We start from the raw sequence: 25,621 nt of genomic DNA on the forward strand, positions 1-25,621 counted from the left end.
GGTCTGTCTGCTTCACTAAGTAAAGCTGGACAGAAGATTCTCATAACATTTTAAAGTTCTGAAGCTTGGGGTCTGGAGAGATGGCTCAGTTGTTAAGAGTACTTGCTGCCTTTGCAAATCCTGGGTTCAGTTCCCAGCACATGGTGGCTCACAACCATCCTTAATTCCATTTTTAGGAGATCTGACACTCTCTTCTGACCTCTGCAGGGACCAGGCAAATATGTGGTACTCATACATTTATGCAGGCAAACACATTGGAAAAAAAAACCCCAAAAACCCTCCAAAATTCACATACTGCTTTTTTAGTACTAACTTGAGATATAATTCACATTTTAAACTGTCTAGTTCAGCAGGCTGAATCTAAAGCTGTTGCCAGTCTCTAACCCCTTTTCCCTCTTCTTTGGCAACCAACCTAAATAATTTTTTTTTTTTTTTTTTTTTTTTTTGCCTCTGTTTTATTTGTTCTAAACATTTCATGCTTATGGACTATTTTAACAGGTTGCTGTTCATGTCTGCCTTTTTAATTTAATATTACTTTCAGGGTTCATGAATGGTGGTGGTGGTGGTGGTGGTGGTGGTGGTGTGTGTGTGTGTGTGTGTCGTATCACATTCCCTTTTATGGCTTTTACTAGTCTTTTTATGGATATACCAGATTTTATTTATCCGCTCTTTGGTTAGTAAACATTTGCAACCACACCTCCAGCCCCTCACTCCATTGATACCTCTGGCAACAGTCAGGCCATGTTTTTATGGAGATATATATCTTCAGGTCTTTTACATACTCACCCAGGAGTGGAGTTGCTGTGTTGTGTGGTAGCCTTATAGTTACCATCTTTAGGGAGTACCAGATTACGTTCCCAAATGGCTTCTATGCCCACTGGTTGGTGATGATTCTAGTTTCCCCACGTGACACCATCTTAGGATTGTGGAGGAGTATCTCACTGTGGCTTTCTTCATTTTTCTGTGTGACATTGTGCATTTTAACAAACCTTTCCTAATACTTAGTGCTAGAAATGGAAAGTTAATTTTTTATTTTTAAAATTGTGTCTATTTATGATGATGATGGTGCATGTGCGGTGGCATGGGTGTCATTGCATGTGTTTAGCAGTCGCAGTGAACGCTGTGTTGCTAGTTTTCTTTTTCTGCCTTTATGTGCCAGATAGATATTGTATAAAGCAAGACGATTGTGGAAGGGAAACAAATGAACACTCCAACAAAGGGAGAAGTGTGCAAGTGTGGAGAGTGCCATAAGAGAGTTGTGTCAGCAGTTCTGCCAGTGACAAGGTGCAAAGATGCTGGCAGTTGCTAGTGGGCTCAGCATGCTAGCATGAGCCAGGGGAATTCTCACAGCCCTACTTTTTCACTCCTGGTGTTTTGGTTTTCAGTGTAATAAATAGATAAGTTCACACTGAATGATAGTAAATACACAGTGTTATGTCTGCCATTTTCATCCACTTAAAAAATATCAGCTTGGTGGAAACTTTCCTTTTCCTTTTCATCATCGTAGTCGTCTTCTTCATCATGATTATCATCATCATAATTTGAGGCAAGGTCTCACAATGTAGGCCTGGTAGGCTTGGAACTTACTATGCATACCAGGTTGGCCTCGGATTTGGAGTTATATGCCTGCCTCTATCTCTGATGTGATGAAATATTTCTTAGAATTCTCAAGGTTTCATATCTATGTCTATGACTTGGTGGGACTTGAGATTCTTTTTAAAAATTTGTTTTTCAGTGTGAATTTGTGTGAGTTTATGGGTACCACATGTGTGCAGAAGCCTGAAGAGGCCAGAAGAGGGCATCTGATTCCCTGGAACTGGAGTTGCAGGCAGTCAGTGAGCTGCCATGTGGGCTCTGGGAACCCAGCCTGGATTCTCTGCAAAAGCAGAAAGTGCTCATAATCACTGCGCTCTCTCCAGCCCTCCTTATATGATAAGGGAAGGAAGGGGGGAGAAATTAGGCTTTTCAGTTAACATCTTTTTCTTTTCCCTGTAGAGGACTGTAGGAGGAAAAGTGGCTGTGGGTCAGCCTCTGAAGAGAATCAGTTCAGTGATGATGAATATAAGACCCCTCTTGCCACACCTCCCAGTACCCCACCTCCAGAGACCAGCAGCAGCAATGGGGAGAAAACTCCACCCTTTTCTGGAGTGGAGTTCAGTGAGGAACAGCTTCAGGCTCATCTCATGAGCACACAGATGTATGAGAGGTACTCCTTGACGTTCATGGACCTCCAGGTCATGGTAGGGCGTGTGAGAGACAACTGGAAACGTGTGCAGGACATCGATGTGGGGCCAACACACGTGGTTGAGAAGTTCAACGTTCACCTGCAGTTAGAACGTCGGCTGATTTATACATCAGACCCCAAGTACCCTGGGGCGGTGCTCTCAGGCAATTTACCAGACTTAAAAATCCACATCAATGAAGATAAGATATCTGCTCTGAAGAACTGCTTTGCTCTCCTTACCACTCCAGAAATGAAGCCCCCTGACACTCAGATCAGAGAGAAGATTTTCCCCCAGGAGGGACCTCGAGGAAGTTTGCAGGATTCAGTAATGAACTTGACCCAGAGCATCGTGATGCTGGAGCAGCACACGCGGGAGGTGCTGGTGGAGTCACAGCTCCTCCTGGCGGAATTCAAGGTGAACTGCATGCAGCTGGGTGTTGAGAGCAGTGGCCGCTACATCTCAGTGCTCAAGGTCTTCGGCACCAATGCTCACTTGGTGAAGAGGCCATATGATGCTGAAGTCTCCCTGACTGTTCACGGGTTGCTCCTGGTGGACACTATGCAAACTTATGGTGCTGATTTTGACCTTTTGATGGCTTCCCATAAGAACCTGAGTTTTGATATTCCCACAGGAAGCCTCCGGGATAGCAGGGCACAATCCCCTGTCTCTGGACCTACTGTAGGCCTCCTATCTGATGTGTCCACCCTCAATGACCAATCAGCTCCTGGTGTCTCCCTGGAGAAAATTCTCACCAAAGAACAAGAGTCCCTCATTAAACTGGAATATCAGTTTGTGAGTTCAGAGTGCCCATCCATGAACTTAGACAGCACACTGCAGGTGATTTCCCTTCAGGTGAATAACTTGGACATCATCCTAAATCCAGAGACCATTGTGGAGCTCATTGGTTTTCTTCAGAAATCCTTCCCTAAGGAAAAGGATGATGTGAGCCCTCAGCCCCTGATGACTGACCTTGAGAGAAACATTAGAGAACAGGGCACGATTCAGTCTACTTACGAGCAGAATACCGAGGTTGCCGTAGAGATCCACAGACTCAACCTCCTGTTGCTTCGGACAGTGGGGCTGGCTGATGGGGAGAGACATGGCAGGAAAATTGCAACAGCCAGTATTGGTGGCACCAAAGTGAACGTGTCGATGGGTAGCTCGTTTGACATGAATGGCTCCCTTGGCTGTTTGCAGCTCATGGATCTGACACAAGAGAATGTAAAGAACCAGTACGTCGTCAGCATCGGCAGTTCTGTGGGCTACGAGAACATAGTCAGTGACATCGGCTATTTTGAAAGTGTGTTTGTCAGAATGGAAGATGCAGCCCTGAGCGAGGCTTTGAGTTTCACATTCATTGAGAGATCAAAACAGGAGTGCTTTCTCAACCTGAAGATGGCATCTTTGCATTACAACCACTCTGCTAAGTTCCTGAAGGAGTTGGCGTTATCCATGGATGAGCTGGAAGAAAATTTTCGCAGTATGTTGAAGAGCGCAGCCACCAAAGTTACCACAGTGTTAGCCACCAAGACTGCCGAGTACAGTGAGATGGTGTCACTCTTCGAAACCCCCAAGAAGGCCCGGGAGCCCTTTGTCCTGGAGGAGAATGAAATCTATGGGTTTGGCCTTCCTTCCCCGCGGTCGGACACGGTGAAGCTCATCTTGAACATAAACATTGAGTCCCCCGTTGTTTCCGTCCCTCGGAGGCCTGGGAGTCCTGAGCTGCTGGTGGGGCACTTGGGGCAGATATTCATCCAGAGCTCTGTGGCGGGAGATGATGGGTCCAGAAGTGATCGCCTGCAGGTGGAAATCAAAGACATTAAACTCTACTCTCTGAACTGCACTCAGCTGGCAGGCCGAGATGGTGCTGGGCCTGACGTCAGTCGGTGGCTTTGTCCACCCTCTGGGTCTGCCAGTGTCAACAGTCAGGAGGAGGCTCACTTCACACGACATGATTTCTTTGAATCTTTGCATAGAGGCCAAGGTAAGAGGCAGAAATATGTTCTGCGTGTGGGTAAGGGTTCTAAACCAGCTCCTATGTATGTGTCCCTGAAAACAGCAGAGCCCCTTCATTTGACGGTTATCCCTGGTTGATGTGTGAAAAGTCATTTTTAACAGCTTTGTAGAGGACGGCATGGTTTTGCTTTCTCTCTTTGGACAAAATAAGAATGTACTTTGAGCCAGGAGCTGTGGTGCACACATTTAATCCCAGTATTCAGGCATAGATGGGTGAGTTCGAGGCCAGCCTGGTTTACAGAGTGAGTTCCAGGACAGCCAGGGCTACACAGAGAAACCCTGTTTCAAAAAATAACAACCAATCAACTGATAAAAAAAAAAAAAAGGAAAAGACTGTGCTTTGAAGTGTTACTTTCTGAAGTTAGTTGAATGCTCCTTTACAGAGATGCGCCAGTGGACGGAAATAGTGTGACCTCATTTTGTACAGTATTTCTGTTCTCTTGTTCTAAGCTGTGTGCTTTTCCTAGTTAAATGTTGGAGCCTAAGGTAGTGCGAGAGATTTATGTAAATAGAAGAGGAAACCTGGCCTCTGGATGTTGTGTTCTTTTAGTGCTGTTAGTCTCAGTACCATGCAGGGTACAGGGAATGACGATTGTGTTTGTTTTCTGGATGCAGACAGTCAGACCCAAGCAGTCCAGCTACCGAATCAGGGATGTTCTAGAGACTGTTCATCAGTGAAGGGACCAATGCCTTTGAAAACATCTGTGGGTCTCAGAAAGTCCTTCACTGATTGATTGGAAGTTTGGAGAGTCAGCCTCTGGCCTCATGCTAGGCGTGCACTCGACCACTGGGCTGCATCGAGCCCGTCCTTCATTTCCATGCTTAGTGAACAGGTCTTTTCTCTGGGTGGAATAGGCGTTCAGCTGGAGTGCTGTCTGGAGCCGGATAAGGCCGAGTCTATTTCTGAAAGCTGGGAAAGGGGCAGTCTGGTTTAGAAAACTAGCTGTCATGGCTAAGAGAATGTACCGTAGTCCATGGACTGACTTGGTGTTTACCATATCATATACATTTTCGATTATGTTTATCTGTTGTGTGTGTGCCCACATGAGTGTCACAGTGCTGTATGTGGAGGTCAGAGGACAACTTATGGGAGTTGGTTCTGTCCTTCAGGCATGGGGGTTCTGGGGATGGAATTCAGGTTGTCAGGCTTAGCAGGCTTCGCAGCAAGTGCCTTTATTTACCCTTTGAGCCATCTTTTTACCATTTCATGTTGTGAAGCTGCCAAGCAGAACATGTCATGAAAATACCTTCTTTCCCCTTTGTGAACTTGTCTTGTGTTTCTGCTTGCTGTGCATTTTGGTCTCTGTCAGAGACTCAGTTGCCCTCAGATAACCACTGGACTTTATTTTATAGACAAGACACTTGATGGTCAATAACAAGCCAGATATTAGTGTTCACGGTCTGTCATTTCTTCTGTCTTCTGCTAGCCTTTCATATCCTGAACAACACCACCATCCAGTTTAAGCTGGAGAAGATCCCTATCGAGAGAGAGTCGGAGCTGACTTTCTCTCTCAGTCCAGATGACCTGGGGGCATCTAGCATCATGAAGATTGAAGGAAAATTTGTCAATCCAGTTCAGGTAAATAAACAGGGGACTGATTTTCAGGTCAGGGCAGTTGAGAGCCAATCAGGTATTGTTCCTTGACTGAGATGTGGGAGACCAGATGCATTTTAGGTTTTAGAACTTTGTGTATTTGAGACATTTGCAAAACCTTTCTGGTTGAGCCTCTCTGATCTCTAATATGAAGTCTGAAATGTCCTTGAGTTGGAAACATTTTGAATGTTGTATTAGCTATCAGAAAATTTCAGATTTAAGGGGTGTTTTGGATTTCAGATTAGGGTCACTTATCCTATGTTCGTTTGTTTATTTAGTTAGTTAAATTTTATTTAGTTTTATGTGTATGAGTGTTTGTGTGCGTGTATGGAGTGCCTTGTGTATGTGCCTAGTGCCCAAGTAGGCCAGATGAAGGTGCCCGATTCCATGGAAATGGAGTGAGGATGATTGTGAACTACTATGTGGGTGCAGGGAATTGAATACAAGTCCTCTGCAACAGCAGGAAGTGCTCTTAATCACTGAGCTGTCCACTTGGCCCCATCTGTATTCATCTTATACTTATACTATATGTAGTACTCAGATTATAATAGTATATATTTATTATATTAAGTGTTGGAAGGGAAACATGTTTAAGGAAACATTATCAATCCATGTTCATGTTGTTGATACCTTGTCTAATAAACATAGACAACCTCTATAGTCCAGGCTGACTTTGAACGCATGGTCTTCCTGACTCAGTCTCCTGAGTGCTGGGATTACGGGTGTGCTCTGCTGCCCTCAGCAACATGGGATCCTTTTGTTGTGGCTTTTTGTCCCTGGGCAATGGCCTTTTCCATGTGACACAAAGGAAGAAAGTAGACTCTAGCCCCATTCCCCAGTGGGGATGGGGAATTACTGCTTAAAAGGCCAGCCGCTCTTTCCCAGGAGGATGTAATTCACATCCCACTTTGGACACACTTGGACCAGACTGTAAAACAATGTCAGTCTTCAACTCGTTGACAGATCTTTCAACAGAGTTAGGCTCGCCCTAACCGTATGCACGATCTTAGTACAGTAGACACTCTGTCAGGCTGTGGTTAGTCATGACTTTGTCTAGCAGTTGCTCTGAAGTAACCCTGGAACACATCTGTTGGTATCAGTGGCTCCTAGGTGTGAGTCTTTGGGTGAGAAGCCCTCCCCAGCTCTCTTTCTTTTCTTTTTTTAAATTATTATTTTTTATTCTGTATGTATGGATGTTTTATTTTCATGAATATCTGTGCACCACATGTGTGCCTAGTGCCCACAGAGGCCAGAAGAGGGCATCAAATCTCTTGGGATTGGAGTTACGGAAGGTTGAGAGTGTGGGTGCTAGGAATTGAACGTAGGTCCTCTGTAAGTGCATCCAGTACTCTTAACCTCTGAGCCATCTCTTTAGCCCTCCTTACTCATGTATCCCAGACTAACCTCTAACTTGCTGTGTTGCTGAGGATGACCTTTTTTTTTTTAATTTATTTTTTATATTAATCACAGGTTATTTACTTTGTATCCCAGCCATAGCCCCCTTCCTCATTCCCTCCCAATCCCACCCTCCCTCATCTCCTCCCTGCCCCTTTCCAAGTCCACTAACAGGGGAGGACCTCCTCCCCTTCCGTCTGACCCTAGCTTATCAAGTCTCTTCAGGACTGGCTGCAATGTCCTCTTCTGTGGCCTAGCAAGGCTGCTCCTCCCTCGTGAAGGGGGGGTGGAAGAGCTCGCCATTGAGTTCGTGTCAGAAATAGTTCCTGTTCCCCTTATTAGAGAACCCATTTGGACACTGAGCTACCATGTCTGATTCTCCTGTTTCTACCGTTCAGTACTAGGCTTTTTTAAAATTTTATTTTATTTTATTTTTTATGTTTTTGGGCAGGGGGGCAGGTGAAGTGATTGAGAAGGTAAAGTGTTTGCTGTGAAAGCTCAATAACCCAGATTCCATCATAACTTCCTAAGGTGGAAGGAGAAAGTCAACTCCACGTGCTGTGACTTCTACATATGCCGTGGCACACACATGTACACACACATAAGCACACAGAAGGATAATAAACAATTAAAAAACATTTTAAGGCAAATCGAAGGCTTTATTTCACTTCATCTTGTGTGTTTGGAACATTGTGTCTGAACTATGTGCCTCCTTAGGTATTGTGATGGCGTTTGATTCTCAAGAACGTCTTCGCTCTGAATTGTTTACATACCGGTCCAAGCAGGGTCTGCAGATTGCAGTTAACACGGTATCTTTTAGGTCTCTCTGGATCTGCCCTGCCCCATGTACCTTGCCATGATTCTGTGTGGTAACTGGTCAGTTGCCTACAGAGCGGCCCATGCGGTTACATCGGCTGTTGTCACATCTTTCTGAACTGAAGCCTGTATTGCCGTGAACCACACAGGCTTCCCTGGAGTCTGTGTCTTTCTTAGCTCTGCTTCTCTTTTGGCTAGAATGTCACAGGTGCTGTCATACATCTCCGGTTACATTATATCTGTCACACAATGTCTGCATTTGATGAGGGTGTGTAGGTGGTAAGAGCCTGATCTCTCACTTGTAAAATTCCCTGTCAGTCATTTCTGTTGCTTCATCCCACTAATGAACTCTGTGGGGATGAAGATTAAATTAGGGGTTATGGAACGGTCACTTTCCAAGTCTGTCAAAATTTTTCTATCTGTGAGTTGGGATCCCTCTGTTAATTGCCCTTAATTAGTGAAAAAGATGTACTTGAAAATATTTTTAAATAATAAATTCTAACTGAAAGAAAGTAAGAAGCCGGGGGTGCAGCTCAATGACAGTGTTTACCTATTGTGCACAGGGCTCTAGGTCCCACACCAGCCCCAAAATGGAAATGGAAAGAGACAAAAACCCATAGAATTGCAGATTGGCATCATTGTTTGATAAGTGCTGACCATTATTTGTCCTGCTGACTGCTGATCTACAGTAGTTTTAGAGTCTTGTTTTTCAGACCTCTGCTGAGCCCACATTAGACTTTGGAAGTCTCCTCCTTGCTTTTGGCAGTTATTTTGCACGGTTAGAAAGAGTGGCTTTGCTGACTGAGCACACATAGAGCACTTGCTGCTACACTGATGTGCGTAGATTATCCTGCAAGTGGCCAGGGCGAGCCTTGTGAATAGAAGTGGGCAGAAAAGAAAAGATGGTCCTTGATGCCACCTAACTTAAAACCTCTTGGTAAACAGAAATATGAGCTGGAAATTGGGGGTCTATGTGATAATGATAGTGTTGGAGGGGCCTGGAGAGATGGCTCAGGGACTAGGGCCATTTACCACTCTTCCAGAGGACCTGAGTTAGGTTCCCAGCATCCATGTTGGGCAGCTCCCAGCGGCCTGTAACTTCAGCTCCTGGGGGTTGGTGGGTGTCTGACTCTTCCCACCTCTGTGGACACCTGCACCCATGTGTACCCCCTCCCCGCCCCTTACACAAAATCACAAATACATTTTCAGTGGCTCTGGAGTAACCTGGCTGTTCCCTTTGAATGCAGGTGGTGTTGGCCAAGCATGTGTACGAGCAGGTTTTACAGACACTGGACAACCTCGTGTACAGTGAAGATCTGAATAAGTTTGCAGCCAGTGCCCCGTCCTCCCCGTTCCCTAACTCCCCCCAGGCTCCCCTCAGCTCCTGTGGAGAACCTTCTGTGGAGAGGAAGGAGAACGGACTGTTCAGCCACTCCAGCTTCTCCAGCACCTCTCAGAAGTCCTTGTCTGTGAAGGAAGCCAAAGCCTTCACTCAGATTCAAGCCAACTTCTGTATATCGGAGCTGCAGGTTCAGCTGAGTGGTGATCTGACCTTGGGGGCCCAAGGGCTTGTGAGCTTAAAGTTTCAGGATTTTGAGGTGGAGTTCAATAAAGACCATCCTCAGACCTTATCCATCCAGACTGCACTGCGCTCGCTCCTCATGGAAGACTTACTGGAGAAGAATCCAGACTCCAAGTATAAGAGCCTGATGGTGTCTCGAGGGGCTCCCAAGCCATCTAGCTTAGCACAGAAGGAGTATCTCTCCCAGTCCTGTCCGTCAGTATCCAGTGTGGAGTATCCCGACATGCCCCGGTCTCTCCCTTCCCACATGGAGGAAGCACCTAACGTCTTTCAGTTGTATCAAAGACCCATTTCCACATCTCGGAAAAAGCAAAAGGAGGTCCAGGACAAGAGCTGCCCCCAGACCCCACCTCCTTCTCCCTCAGTGGATGAGCCCAAGGTGCTTGCTGGAAAGAGCAAATTTGATGATTCCTTGGTCCATATTAATGTGTTCTTGGTGGATAAAAAGCATCCAGAGTTCTCTTCCAGCTATAGTCGCATTAACCGGAGCATCGACGTTGACTTTAACTGCTTGGATGTGCTCATCACCCTGCAAACCTGGGTGGTGATACTAGACTTCTTTGGGATTGGCTCCACTGCAGACAACCACGCTATGAGGGCACCCCCCGAGGGCTTTCACCAGAGCGTGAGGGCAGAGTCCAGCACTTCCGTGCAGTCTGAGCTCCAGGAGCCAGTGAACTCCAAGCTGGATGTCAAGGTGGTGTTACTCTCTGGGGGTGTGTTTGAACCACATCTAAATGTGCGCCTTTTATATTTATCCTAGAAAAGAGCTCTCATCGGCAGAGGGCTGTGTAGTCTCTGCCTGGCTGTTGAGGAATAAGACTTTAGTGGCATCGATGCTTTAGAAAGGGTTTTGTTGTAAAAACCCATCTGGAGGAGAGGGAAGATGTAGTTTAAGCAGCTTTCCCGTGAGCTGTGTGAGCCCAGGGAATCGTTTTTGCTTCTCTAGCCTGTTTCCTGATCATCTCTCCTCTATGAGGACGTGACACAGCATGGGCAAAACACCCAGCCAAGTGTGTGATGCGCAGCAGCAGCATCTGTGCGAGAGTTTCTTGTCCGCTCCCCACCCTCTCACAGCACTGTCAGCTCTCTCTGGGCTCAGTGTAGCGGTGGTCACAGAGTGCACTGCGCAGCTAGACTGCCTGCTGGAGCCCTGGCCCTTGGACGGTAACCTGCAGCTGTGGCCCTGGGTGGGTCAGGGAACCTCCCCCTAGGGTTTCATCAGTAGACGGGGCAGCGTGCTGCAGCGCCTGTATAGAGGTCCCCAGGGTGAGAGGAGGGTATGGGGGCCTCCACATGGCTCCTGGCTGCAGCAAGCACCCGGTGAGGGGGTGTTTGCTATCACAGTCTCCATTAGGATGTGGGTTGTCATGCTTGTAACTTCACCTTGATATTTGTAGTGTAAATATTAAGAAAACCCAGAAGGTAGTATTTAAGGTTGGATTTAAGGCAGCCTGCTATTTATGATGGAACAGCAGGCAGGTCCATGGAGTTGACTGGGGCTATACAGGCCTGTTGTAATTAGCACCTGTCAAGAGTGCTGGCACCTCTGCAGCAGCAGCTTGTCACTTCTGTGTGCCAGGGGAGGACAGTCTTTATCTGCGTGTCTTGGTGCATGCCACCTGCAAACACTGCTGGGAGCAGAGCCAGGAAGGGAACTCTGCTACCCTATGCTGATGTTGTCTTGATTCTCTCTCCCACAACAGGCTTCACTCCTCTACAAGTGGGAAGCCTGGAAGGAGAGATGGGGGAGGGGGAGCCAGTTCTGCCACTTACTCAGTGGGCACTGAACACACCACTTGGCTGTGCCCTGAGGCTCTGGGGCACTAGGCCTAGCACACTGACCGGAAGTGGCAGTGTTTAGGCATTCTTGGATTTGATATGTTATAAAGGTGACTTTGTTCTCCTTGTGCCTGCGGAGATCTGCCTCAGGAATCCTTCCCTGCTATAAGATGGGTTGTGCTCCTGGGGGCTTTGCATAGATGCTGTAGCAGAAAAGGACTAGATAAATGCTTTTAGGCAATGCAGTTTTTGAAATAAGAATTTTTGAACATTATTATTATGGTAGATTTCTAATGAGTCATGAACTTCAATATTACCAAGACTATAACCAAGCACATCACCTTTATTTCTTTTCCTCACTGAAGTCTTTTAAAGCGAATTCTAGGGCTGCTCAGATAGTTCACTGAGGCATGAATGGTTTGAGAGACTTCAGGCCTTCCCTTTGGTCTCTGCAGAGCTAGGCCTTTCTGAGAGGTAAGTCAGCTACAGAATGAGAAGATGTCAGTAAAACAACACATGAAAGTCTGAGTCAATGTCCAGCTAGGATCCCGTGCTACATTTGCTGTCGGTGTAGTCTCTTGCATGTAAAGCGAGCTGCCGCTATAGTGTGTCTCCACACGCCAGCAGTGCTCTGACTTTCCCACGTGACTTCATCCTGCTTTGGGGATGGGAAGTTAATGGGGGATCTGACTCAGGTGCGCTTCTTGGAGAGGACAGCATCAAAGTGGCAAATGCTTCTTGTCACTGTGGCAGAAGGCAGAGGATAGTGGGTCTTTTCTCAGTGATGTGAAGGTGCCATGCCATGAAGTGGGCGACAGCTGGGTCCCTTCCAACAAAGCAGTTTTTAGACCCAGGGTGTGTGATCCTTGGGGGTTTTATTTTACCTTTTTATGGGATCTTGATGTCTTGAGATCCTTCTGTGGTCCCCGTCAGAGGAGTGAGAGCATCGGTTCACTTTCTTGCTTTCATTGAGACTTTCCCTTCTTTCTGCCATCCTCTTCCTTCTTTCTCTTGGAGTTGCTTACCCACCTAGCAAATCCTGAGCTCCTACTCTGTGATAGTCGTGAGGACAAGGAGTGTGTGGCGCATATGTCTTTCCATCTCCTGCTCCTTTCTTCTTTTCCATAAGTGCCTGGTCCCTAAGGAGAAGAGCTGGGGGCCAGCCCAGCAAGTTCTTAGATATAAAAGTATTTTCAGTCATTGGAATTACTTTAGTGTAATGAAGCCTGTGTTAGAGAATTCTATTCCTGCGACAGAAGTCCCTGTCCCTGTTGCCCTGAAGTTCCATTGCTGAACAGAGGACTCTGTTAAATATAGGTTCAAAGGCATTAGGCAGGATTCCATTTTCATCATTTGCCTACATAGAGTTTACAGATGAGCCCTGATCTCCAGATCTGTGAGTCATTACAGAACTGTGCAGTGCTAACAACGAATGCTAAGATAGGAAACTGTTTTATACTGCATAACATTTCACCACCTACAGACAAATATAGAGGAGAGGTCACAGCATCTGAAATTGGAACTCCTTCCTCATGGGCTCCATCAGCAGATCTGCTCTGGGCACAAATGAAATTTGCATCATGTAAGGTCTGGCCTGGTGAGGTGGCTCAGCAGGTCTAAGTGCCTGCCACCAAGCCCGACGGTCTGAGTTGGAGTCCCAGACCCCGCACAGTGGAAGAAGTACACTCATTCCCACAGATTGCCCTCTGACCTCCATATATATGTGCAAACCCAGATACACTCCCACATGTGTGGGGACACACACACACACACACACACACGTTCTGGATAAACAAATAAATGTTTACCCTCACCTTTCTAAGCCTGTCCTTGTTCTCACTCATTCTGTCCTGCCATTTCTTGTTCCCCTCAGTAACTTGGTTTTTGCTTTGTATCTTGTGTCCTAGGTTCATTCGCTTTCTCTTGTGTTGAGTAAGGCCACCAGCGAGCTTGCTAAAGCAAATGTGTCCAAATTAGTAGCACACATGGAGATGATTGGTAAGTGGGACAAAGTCAAGTGCATACAGTTCTGTGAGTATTCCACCACCCAGCACAAAACTAGTTGTGGTCACACGCAAGTAAGGTATACAGCTGTGGCTTGGCTGTGGGAATTGCTATGGCCTTCATTCTGGGTGGTAGCTCCCAGATCCTGGCTCTGGGATCAGCATTGTCTGGACAGCTTATTACAAAGGCACAGCTTCCTCCCTGCTCTTCTCCCACCTCACCCCAAGAGTCTCATTCTGAAGCTTGGGTGGGCCCCTGGCATCTTTCTCTGTAGAGTAACCAGATAATTTTTTTTTTTGTTCAAAATGGGATAGTTTTGAGGTTGAAATGGGGAGCTATTAATAATTAGATCTGGAAGACAGGCAGGTCAGAGGGCTATCTGTGGGAAAATGGGTCAAGCTTATTGTTTGAACTCTTAAGTCAGGGCGCTGCCAAGAGAGCGTGTGTGTAGTGTTCTGCAGCAGGCCGTTGTAGCTGGCCCCTTCTGATGAGCTTTTGCAGGTTGAAATTCTTTTTTCTTTGTTTTTTTCTTTTTGAGAGAGGGTTTCTCTGTGTAGCCTTGGCTGTCCTGGAACTCACTTTGTAGGCCAGGCTGGTCTTAAACTTAGAAATCCACCTGCCTCCATCTCCCAAGTGCTGGGATGAAAGGAGTGTGCCACTACTGCCCAGCCCTGGCAAACTGGAATTCTTACAAGAGCACAATCACTGCCATCATGTTTAAAGCATGTGCTCAAACGCTGCTTCTTCCTTAAGGAAGGTGTACGCAGTAGTGAGGGTTAAGGTGCTGTTGCCGTCATGGAGTCAGGAATATCGTTTGCAGAAGAATTTAACTGGTCTGGTATTATTTAACTCATGTCTGGTATTATTTTAGAAAAGCATCCCAGAAGAGTGCTCTTTAATCTGGAGAAACGTGATATTTTTGTTAGAGAATATAAAATATATTCCATTTAGTTGCTGGGGAACTAACCTGGCCTGCCAGAGGTCTAGGTATCCCTTGATGAACATGGTGACAGCTGTGTAAAGTTATGATTGGTTTTGTCCAGTAGAAATTGTAGTTCAGTAGCTTGCCTAGAGCCTCCATGCAGACCAGCCTGGTCCCCACCTCTAGAGAGCTACTGGACCTCCCTGGGAGGATCATTTCATGCTCACGTTCCAGTAGCATGTGCCCCAGCAGCTATCTGCATTCTCTTACCCCTAGTGCTGTGCTCCTGTCATCAGCCACATTTCCAGTCAGTGTCAGCACTGTCTATGCCCACGCATCATTTGATTTTCTTCCCTTAGTCACCTCAGGCCCACTCAGTGTTGTTGCTTGAGCAGCTGACACAGACATTTCCTCCCTTATTATTTTATGCCTACTTCAATGGATAGACCTGGATGGCTCTCTCACTTCTAGGCAGTGCCCTCATCTCAGAGAATCATGCTTCTGCCTGCAGCTGCTGGTGTTTATCCCTGAAGTTGGCAAGATACCTTTCCCTTGCAGGGGTACCCCCAGCATGCAGTGCTGCTGGCTTTGCATAGACTTTATTGTTATTTAGACTTGTCTAGCTCCTTTAGGCTTTGGAATTGAGACCCTTAGAAACAGCACATCAAATGTTTCTCTGGTGTCTTGGCATCTGAAAAATTATCTCTGACATTTAGTGTGATTACAAAGTGGAAGTTGGAGTCATGTGCATGTCAGTTTTAATTCAGATACATTAAATGATTTCAGAAAAGGTCCATAATAACATGTTCTAATTTTAATACATGTAGAGGGAGACCTGGCCTTGCAGGGAAGCATCGGGAGCTTATCTCTGAGTGACCTCACGCCGCATGGAGACTTCTACAGGGAACGCTTCACCACGAGTGGAGAAGAGGCTCTCATCTTCCAGACTTTCAAGTAAAGCATGCACTCTTCCCAGGCTGTGTGTCGTGAGCACTGCAGTAAAGTGCACTTCCTCCCCGGCTGTGTGTTGTGAGCACTGCTGTTTGGAGTTCTTTTCAGACATTGTTTTACATGTGTTTATTTTCTATGTGTCTCCCACAGTGTGTGTGTGGAGGCCAGAGGACAACTTGGAGAATTGGTTCTCTGCCTACCATGCGGGTTTTGGGGATCGAACCCAGGTCTGAAAGCTTGGCAGCAAGTGCTTTTATCCACTGAGCTTTCTTGCCAGCTCACTGTTTAAAATTCTTATTGATTAAACAATGAAAAAATTTACTTTTTTAAGTAAAACTGAAAAGATCTAGCTTGTGAGGAGTCCTGACTTACATTGAATTATATTAAAGATTTGTGTTGGAGATTACTTGCATTGGAGATTACTTAGTGCCATAAGAGTATGGGATAGGATTGAAACGATCCCAATTAGCAGAAGACCTGGGCTCCGTCAGCTAATGTCAACTTGCTGTGTGACCTATAATAAGTCACTTAGTCTCTGTGTGCCGCTTTTCCTCTGACTATAATTGGGGCCCGAGTTTAGCAGTCTCTAAGCTTCCACGCGGCACTGAGTATTCTGGCATGAATTCAGTCTGAGAGCATTGAGCACTCTTGTTGCTAATAAATATTGACTTCCTAGCTGGACTTTAGGCTTGTCTGCTTATTTTAGAGAATGGTTTCCTGCATGAGTTTTCCAGCTTTCTTGAGAGCTATTAGAAAGCATGGCTGTCTAGTCCTGCTCACAGTGTTCTTATATAAGGTCCAGGCTCCTGTGCAGGCGCCTCCCACTTTTAGTGTGCTAATGTTCTGTCAGTCCTGAGAAAAGTGCTTCCCCCAAAACAACTGTGGACTGAGAATTTGGACATTAGAGTTCAGATTGATTTGCTTCTTTTAGATACCACAATGACAAGGTTCTACAAGAGATAACATGATTAATGTGAACTCTTCTCTGCTTGGCACAAAAGTACATTCCTTAGTAAATATGAATCCCTTCCCCCACTGACTGTGTCCTGTGTAATCATTTCTTACTGTGGTATCACAGCCCAGTAGATTCTGAGTGACCGTAAAAGTCCTCTGTTCATCTTTGAATCCACACTTGACATTACAGTCTACATTTCACTGACAAAAGGCAGCTCTTCTGTTTTTAGAAGCCTCCCTTTCCCCAGAAGCAGTAATTCTGCTGCCTCCATTTCTCCATGGCTTTTCAAATTACTTCCCAAACCCGTATTGTCACAGTCTGTGCCGGAAAGCTGTGGCCCTTAAGGCAAGGACGGGGAGGTGCCCTGCAAGGTGTGTTCTGGGGTTGTGGTCAGTGTTGTGCTCTGTGGTGTCCACCGCTGGTAGCCTTCGGTGTCATACCATGCTTTTGTGAGATGTGCTTAGCACAATGTGAAAATTATTGAGCTTGTTTTGGGGGTTTTCCATTTAATAGCTAAAGCTTTTCAGAGGGGAAGCCCTTAAATCAATGTTAGTTTTCTTTTAATATTCAAATCTTGCTGTCTGATTTCTGTTTTTGTCCCAACTTCCAGATATGGGCAGCCAGACCCTCTGCTCCAGAGAGAGCATGACATCCGAGTGAGCCTCCAGATGGCCTCTGTGCAGTATGTGCACACACAGCGCTTTCAGGCTGAGGTGGTGGCCTTCATTCAGCACTTCACACAGCTGCAAGACGTGTTAGGGCGCCAGCGAGCTGCTATTGAGGGTCAGACGGTGGGTAGCATCATGTCTCCAAGTTGCCCTTTCAATTTGACTGATCTGTAGAACTTTTCAAAATACTGTTTTCTTTGATTGAAAAAGATTTTTTTTTTCATACAGTACATTCTGATTATGGTTTCTCCCTCTTCCAGCTCCTCTCAGTTTCCCCTCCCATTGAGCTCCACACTAGTTAGAAAATAGACATTTAAGGAATGACAATAAAATAATGGAGAGAGAGAGACAGACAGACAGAGAAAGGGGGGGGAGGGAATGAGAATGTTTGCTTATGTGCCATATCTGGGGATCTAAGGTTGACATCGGGTATCTTACTCAGTAACCTCACTTTAAGTTTTTGAGACAGGGACTTGTAGGCACTAGTTTTTAACTATTTTATTTACATTTCTTCCGTCTCTTCCTCCCTTCTCCACCCCAATTCCTTCCAACATCACAATACCAGGTAGGAGAGACAGGAGGTTGGGAGATGGGGTTTTCCTTAGCTACTTACTACTGGTTAGGGCAGGTTCTTTATGGAAGGCCCAGTCTTTGGTTCAGGGTATCTCCAACTTTTTGTCAGGAGACAACTCTATCAAACTCTATCAACAGCAACCAGGAGCAGCAGGGGGAAAGCACCAGGAGCCTTCTTCTTTCTTGGAGCCTTTTCTCCACCCTCCCAGTACTGTCTGGACTCTGGCCTTTATGCTTTCTCAGAGTCCTCAGAATTAAACAATCAGCAGCTGGCAGAGGGCCCCTCTCAGAGCCCACAGGAGGCAAATACTTTGCTGCTGTGGACAATCTGAATCAGTCCTATATCCTACACCTGGGATCAAAACAAAAACGTGTTTACATCTGCAACAGGGTCTCTCACTTAACCTGAAGCTTACCTTTCAGTTCACATGGCTGGCCAGCAAGCTACTAAGATCTTCCTATCTCCTCTCTCTAGCACCGAGGTTACAGTCATGTGCTGCTGAGCCTGACTTTTACATGGTGTTGTAGTTTTATTCTGTTGCTCTGATAAAATACCCTGACAAAAAGCAACTTAGGGAAGAAAAGGGTTTATTTAGCATATAATTTCAGGTCACAGTCCATTATAAAAGTCAAAAGGCTGGAACTTTTGGCACATCCCATCTGTAGTCCAGGGCAGAGAGACACAAATACATGCATACTCACTTGCTCAGCTTGATTTGTCCTTTCTTAAACAGCTTAGGACCCTGTGCCTAGGTGATATTGGCCTAGGTCCTCCCACATCAGTTTAGATGTCCCCTGTCACTGCTGACATTCCCACAGCCCTACCCAGTGTAAACATTCCCTCATTGAGACTCTGTACTTCTAGGCTTTATCAAGTTTACAATTAAATCTGATCAGCACATGTAGCTTCTGGAGATCCAAATTCATGTCCTCATGTTTACCCAGACAACATGGTGCTGTTGAACTTTAACAGTTACTTCTGACTTTTAGTTATGCAAATGGGTGTGTCTGTATGTGGTCATGTGCACATGAATGTTGTGCTTACAGAAGATGGCGGCATCTGTCCTTTTGAGCTTGAGTTACAGGTGGTTGTGAGCTCCCCAGTGTGTATGCTGGGAAAGGAACTCAGGCCATACTTTCATCTATTGAGCCATCTCTCTGGTCCATGATCAATAGAACTTTTAAGCCTCCAGAGATAAATCTATAACATTTCACTGAGAAAAGGAGAGGTGTTTTCTCTCTAGCAATGTGTGGTCTGTGTGTCAGGTTGATCCCTCACCTTTAAGTCACACTTTAAGTTCCTTTGAAGTTTAGCTTCAGGTCTCTGTAAAAATAATAGAAGAGATTTTTGATTGACACGTTGGACTTCTGGATCCTTACAGAACTTTAGTGAGGTCATTTCTGGAAACTGTTGCATGATTTTCCAAATGGGTGAAACCTTCCTGGACATTTTAGTTCCTGGCACCTTCAGTGCCTTGATCCTTTGCCCCACTTTGGTGCTGGTAGTGGACTCTAGGGCCTTGCACTGGGCACCAACTGTTCTACCATTGAGCTACAATCCCAGAGCCTGCTCTGTGAGGTAGTGTCTTACTATGTAAGCCAGGCTGGTTTTTAACCCACTGTGTGGATTAGGCAGGCCTTAGACTTATGATCCACATGCTGGAGCTCAGCTGTTGGAATTATAGGCATGTGTTACCTTGCCTAGATATTATTTAATGTTTTTAAAAAGTTATTTTGAAAAATATATTTTATGTTTTTCCTTTGAGGCTTTATGAGGTATACAATTAGTTTTTATCATAGCCCTGCTTCTCCCCTCAGGCTCCTCTCAGGCTTCTACAAAGTCACCTTCCAGCGTTATGTCTTCTTCCTCTTTTATTTTGAATAATCCATTGAGTCTAGTTAGCTGCTCATGTACATGTGGATGTGGGGTCTTCACCGCAGCATGGGCAACCTGCCAGTGGCTACACTCCCAAAGGAAAATTACTCTCCCAGTATATTTTAGAGAGATGACAAGCTAATGAGTTATGGTGATACCCGGCAAGATAGTGTGGGCAGGCGTGTAAAGTGTTCTGTCAGTATTTAAAGGCTCTTGCACAAAAGCCTGGGGTCCTGAGTTTGATCCGCAGTAAAGGTGGCAGGAGAGAGCCAACACCGAAGAGTTCTCCTTTGACCTCTGCACGTGTGCCGCAGAATGCACCCACACACATTAAATAAATTAAAAAGTGTATAGACTCTTTTTGTGGGTGTAGCTTAGTGACAGAGTGCAGAGGTTCTATCTTCAGAATGTACTCTACTCCCCACCCCCCGAAAAAAACCTTTGTACTACAATGTTGTATTTTTCTCTTAAAAAAAGTAGCACAAATGGCTCAGTGGTTAAGAGCATTAGCTGCTCTTGCAGAGGAGCCATTTTCGCTTCCCAGAATCCTCAACTGTCTGTAACTCCACCTCTAGGGACTCTGATGCCCTCTTCTACTTTCCTGTACACCAGGCACTCATGTAGTATATATATATGTACATTCAGGAAAACACATATATACATAAAACATTGTTTGTTAGATATGGTGGCACATGCTTTTAATCCCAATACTTGAGAGGCAGAGGCAGCTGGATCTCTTAGTTCAACTCCTCTGATCTACAGCCAGGGCTACACAGAGACCTGTCTTGAAAACAAAAAAACCAAAAAACCAAAACCAAATTGACCAACCAAAAAAAAAAAAAAAAAAAGAATACTTGTTACATTGGCTTACATGTGTCCTTTAGTGTAATATATTTTCATCTTTGTGAAGAATATCTGTAGGTTATTTAGGAGTTTGAAATTTAATTTCCAAATATTTGGGGACTTTCCATTATCGGTTTGTTTCTGATTCTAATTTACTGTGGTGGCCACAAATAAACTCTTGTGTTCTTTAATTGCTGTATACGTTTCTGAAAGTGTTTGGATTCCGTGAAGGTCTGATCATACATCTGGAGAATTAACTGAGCCTCTGCCTACTTTCCTTCCTTACCAGGTGAGGGACCAGGCACAGCGCTGCTCAAGGGTTCTTCTGGATATCGAGGCCGGTGCCCCGGTACTTCTCATCCCAGAAAGCTCCAGATCAAATAACCTGATAGTTGCAAATTTGGGCAAGTTGAAAGTGAAGAACAAGTTTCTCTTTGCTGGTTTTCCTGGAACCTTCTCCTTACAAGATAAGGTGAGCCAGGAGTGTCTGTGGTTGTTCAGTTTAATTCTCATTTGAATATGAACTGAAAATTCCCCACAGCTCAGGGTCTGCTCTTCCTTCTGAGGCCATGTGGCTGAGAGATTTCTTAAGCATTTTATTGACATTTCAACTAACCTTTTCAACTGAAATAATGTTAAGTTGTAACCCTCATTAAGTGTAATTAACTTGTTTCAGCCAACAACCCCGTGGTACCAGGGTTCCATCTGTCACAGTGCTCTACATTCATAAAGTGTTCCTGGGCTGGTGAGATAGCTCAGTAGGTATCTGAGGTATACCTACTGAGTAAGGTAAAAGCACTTGCCACCAAGCCTGACCACTTGTGTGTGAGGTTTGCCAGTATTTTCACTATATTTGGGGAAACGAGAACTCTTTGAGCATGAACAGCCAGAGTGTTCCAAAGCTGGGTAGATGTTGGAGACACTCTGAAGATCCCCTCACTGGTTTCTGCCTGGCAGGAGGCAGAGCGACATTTCTAAAGGGCAGAGATGCCATTCTCAGGGTGTGCTCTCTCACGACTCCTTGCTCGTCTCCAGGCCTTCATTCCCTCTGCTTACTCAGTGTTTGCCCACCTTTTGTGTGTGGGAAAAGGACTTACTGGAATCCCCAGTGGCTGTGCCTGTTTGTTGCCCAGCAGCTACTAATCTAGGAGAAGTGATAGGCCTCATGGAGAGGAGTATAAAAGTTGATTGTAAGCTCATCAGAACAACGAAGAAAGCAGTAAGCAGCTGACACTTGCTGAATGCCCATCATATGTTATTCGGTGCTAAGTTCTCTGCATATATAAATAAGTCCTGATTCTTCATAGCACTTCTGACACAGTTGTGTGAGGCCTTCCCTACACCATCCATTTTCTAACTTTGTAAAACCTCCTGGGAATTCCTCAGGCTGTGCAGCTGCCTGACACTTGGGCCCACTTTGAACACCCACTTTGAATACGGGCCCAGGTGTCTCTTGCTTCTGACTAACCCACGACAGAGTAGGGCTTCTCACAGTTTCTCCTCAGGCCCAGTAAATTGCCCAGTAACAGCCATAGAGCTCAGGGGAAGCACATTGACCAGCAGGTTACAGAGAGTGGAAGTCGAGGTGCAGCTGAAGGGTCAGATGCATATGTGTGTAGGACAAGGGGGACACAGGGTCAGGGGCCCAGGGACATCTCTTGCATGCATTGGAGCATGCCTTTGGCTCTTGTGTAGATGTGTCTACCAACTTGGTAATGGTGAGTCCAGTGTGCATGCTTTATTAATGAGCTCCTTAGCTCTTGGTGATCGCATTTTATCCCTAGTCCCTCTCTCTCTCTGGAGGTCTAGGGAGTGCGACAGAAAGTCACATAGTGAGTTCTTTGTAGTATGTTTTGCTACATCTGTATTTTGAGATCACACTAACTATGAAGCAGAGGGTCATCTGTAGTCAAAAATAGTAATCTAGTTCCCCAGCAGTGTTTCGCTTCTTTCCCCTTCCAGAAAAGGGAATGGGCTCATTTTCTGTGTCAGAGATGTCTGTATATGGGCTGACAAGTGTGCTCTAAAGTTAGCTGTGGATGAAGAACTGCCAAACTATTCCAAGATGTTTTTACAAAAAGGTTCCTATTTTTGTTAAGCCAAATAACAGCACAAATTATAGGATTTTAATGACAAAACTTGTCTGTCTTTGTTTTTGAGGATTTGATTTTAGGTGGCAGTACTTACAAAGATTGCCTTTTCTTCAAGGTATAATGTGGTTGGTTGGCTTCTTTCTTTCTTTCTCTCTCTCTCTCTCTCTCTCTCTCTCTCTCTCTCTCCCTCTCCCTCTCCCTCCCTCTCTTTCCTCTCTTTTGCTTTTTGGTTACTTTGATAAAAGAAAAAACAACCTTATGGGATTCAGCAGTCAGTTCACATTCATGTACTTAAAACAAATCAAAGCCCCCAAATGCTGATCCTGTGAAATACTTCACTGCAGGAGAGGCCTTCTTTATTACTCTTTGTGTGGTTGCTTTGGGGAGTTACTTCTTGCCTGTGTAGGAGAGCCTTTCTTAAGGCCTGTATTAAGAGTCTTTCTGGTCCTGGCTAGTACTTCCTGAATGACCTCATTTTATATCCAGAAATCCCAGGAAAGCTGCTGTGTTACACACCCGTGCGTGTTCAGTGGAATTCCATAAGGCTGTGTGGAGTGTGTCATCTCTCCAGATCCTTGTAATCCGGTGCACTTAGCCGTGTGGTTCCCCTCTCCTCATACGGGCTCAGTGCTGACTGATGGCCTCTGTGTGACACTTCCCTCCTATCCACCTTGCATTTACACTTGCCTGTTGTTCTTGCTCATGTGAGGTGCGTCTCATGCTACATCCACTGGCCCAAGAACAGCCAATTCTCCTGAAATGGATCCTATAGGTGGCTTGACCTTGCATGCCCTGGGCCCCAGGTTTTAAGACAGGAGTCATGCGGGACAGTTTCTTATAGAACTCCATCTTATTGAGGACATGTTTGGATTTTTGGTGTATGCTTGCCTTTCTTTTTGTTGTTGTATTTTCTCAACCATAGCTTGTGCTTAAAACCATAATTTCTAAGTCAGGGTTGCTCAAAAGCGTTGGGTTGATCTCTTCAAGCCATTGATTTATTTAAACTAACTGCAGAGAGGATGTAGAGGTAAGTCAAATGAAAGAGCAACAAACATTCGCTGCAGTTCAAGTAAATAGCACGAGGGCAGTTGTAATGTGGAAACATTTAAATGAGAGCATTTACCTAGTAATCTTCCTTGGGAAAAATACAGGAAGCTTGTGTGGCCATTATTGCTCAGGAAGTGGGGATTGTAGGGTTTTCATCCTTTTTCCCAAACTGATGAGTCAGCCTTGCAGAAGCACCAGACAACCATGCTTCTCAAGCTCCCAGGGAGGTTGCCTGTGACAGGCTGAGAAGGAGCTGCCCCATGAGGCCGAAGCCACATACAGACAGGCCTCTGAGGGCTGCTAAGGACCCAGGGAAGTTGAAAATGCCAGTGACTGGCTCACTCTGTGGAATCAACTTTTCCACTTGCAGTCAACTGACCACCGTCAGCAAGAAAAGAGTCTGGTCCTTTCCAGAGAACCCTGGGGTTGGCTTTACTCTGTATGAGCAGAAACCTGACATGCATGGCTAACCTCCTTTGTTTGCCTTTTGTTTCATTTCTATGGTTACTTCGATGGGAAACATAAATGCATATGGAAACACTGGAATGTACAAACACCTTCCCGGGGCCTATTTCTATTGCAGTCGTATTGCCTTTAGAGACTTTTTGTTTCTATCCCAGGCTGGCTTCAAATTTGATGTGTAGCTGAGGATAACCTTGAACTCTCTGATTGTTCTACCTTCACCTGGGATTACATACCAGTTTATTTGGTATGGGCTTTGGACCCAGGGCTTCTGGCAAGCTAGGAAATCATTCTAATACCTCAGTTACATCTTCAGTCCCCTAGATACACTCTTTTTAATTACGATAAGCTCTCCTCTCCCCCAAACAGTGAATATATTTATTGTATGGTTGAGAGATTTGCTTTGATTGAATTTGGCTGAAATTGGCATTTGTTCTTGAGCCACAGACTGTTTTCTTGCAATGCTGCTGTAGTTATTATCAGGTATGGAGTCTTGGGTGACATTTTTGTAGATAATTGTGTGGGCGGTGAGTGTAATGACCCTCACCTTCCTTTCTCTAGGGTCTGAGGGCCATGTATCTACTATAGAGTATTTGAGACCGTAGGGAAGGGTATGATTTCCAAGCTAGTGAAGGCATTGTTACCCCCTCATCTGTGCATTCTAGTTTTCTTTTGTTCCTCCTAGGAATCTGTGCCTTCAGCTTCTCCAACAGCTACACCCAAACACAGTGTGAAGAAGATGGCAAGCACAGAGGACCCCAGGGGGCCCCAGATACAGGGGCTGTTCATGATGCCTCCTGCAGGAATGGGCCTTGGCAGCCTGAAGAGTGAGTTTGTGCCCAGTTCCTCCATCAAGCAGCGTGGGCAGCAGGCCACGCCACCTGTTAGCCAAAGTTCCAGCAGTCCAGGTAAGAGAAGAGGAAAGAGCTATACAGTGAAGGTGGCGACTGTTCTGAAGCCCTTCCGGGGAGCTCTGGGACTCATGGTGAGACTGTGAAAGCTGACAGGAAACAGCATTTGTATGACGATCAGGTCCCATGCTGCTTTGAGTGTTAGGCGGGTTTAGTCTCATGCAGCTTATAACGTAGATTCAGTTAGAAGGTGCGGTAGAAATAAAGAGGCTTTCTGTTGTCTGTGGGACTCATATAGGTCCAGATAGTCCAGGACATGGTGACCAGCCAAGCTAGTCCTGTGTCCTCATAAACTGTTACCCAGGCCCTGCCCATGCAGGCCACCATTTAATTCCCCAAAACAAGATTTTAAACTTAGTGTCAGTGTGATATAAGACGTGAGAACAGAGTACTGTAAAATGACTCTTGGAGGTCTGAGTCATCCTGGTATGGGTGCTCTTGTTTTGGATTTCTTTTTTCTCTTTGGGCTTCTTGGGACAGGGCTCTGTATGTAGTCCGGACTAGCTTGATTTTCTCATATTACCTCTGTTGGTATTGTGACTGTACCCTTCTTGTGAATGTAGCAATCAGTCATTCTGAGCTTTGGCCTTATCTGGGCTCTGGAGTTTTCAGCATGTCATGGATGGATGCCCTGTTGGAAAGTGGGGTGATGCTCTGAGGACCTGGGTTGGGAGAGAGGTATGTGTCCAGGGCAGTTCAGTGCAGATGCACTGTGGGCAGTGGAGGGCAGCAGCTGTTTTGGTTAGGTAGATCCGAGCATTGCTGGACTCCCTGCAGGACCTTCCAGTCCTAGAGAGATAACATAACTTGGCTTGTCACATGTCAAGAAAGTGGTATAACTGGAGATTTAGTTTTGGAAGAAGACCATTGACCCATGGTATGACTCTGTCCCTGAGCTCTGATGGG

At 45.6% G+C, this 25,621-nt stretch overlaps 1 protein-coding gene across 4 annotated transcripts in view; it reads left to right on the forward strand.

Moving 5' to 3' along the window:
* Positions 1-25,621, forward strand: part of Vps13d (vacuolar protein sorting 13 homolog D) — a 223,693-nt gene that overhangs the window by 32,095 nt on the left and 165,977 nt on the right. For all 4 annotated transcript variants that reach the window (XM_055615224.1, XM_055615225.1, XM_055615226.1 and 1 more), the window contains exons 19-26: positions 1,996-4,209; positions 5,669-5,820; positions 9,294-10,325; positions 13,318-13,408; positions 15,164-15,290; positions 16,853-17,033; positions 20,492-20,674; positions 24,490-24,712. In XM_055615224.1, the coding sequence (XP_055471199.1) occupies positions 1,996-4,209; positions 5,669-5,820; positions 9,294-10,325; positions 13,318-13,408; positions 15,164-15,290; positions 16,853-17,033; positions 20,492-20,674; positions 24,490-24,712 (4,203 nt within the window). The remainder of the gene's footprint in view (positions 1-1,995; positions 4,210-5,668; positions 5,821-9,293; positions 10,326-13,317; positions 13,409-15,163; positions 15,291-16,852; positions 17,034-20,491; positions 20,675-24,489; positions 24,713-25,621) is intronic.

The sequence above is a fragment of the Psammomys obesus genome, unplaced genomic scaffold (genome assembly GCF_907164565.1).
Source record: "Psammomys obesus unplaced genomic scaffold, mPsaObe1.curated_primary_1811, whole genome shotgun sequence".
Classification (NCBI taxonomy): domain Eukaryota; kingdom Metazoa; phylum Chordata; class Mammalia; order Rodentia; family Muridae; genus Psammomys; species Psammomys obesus.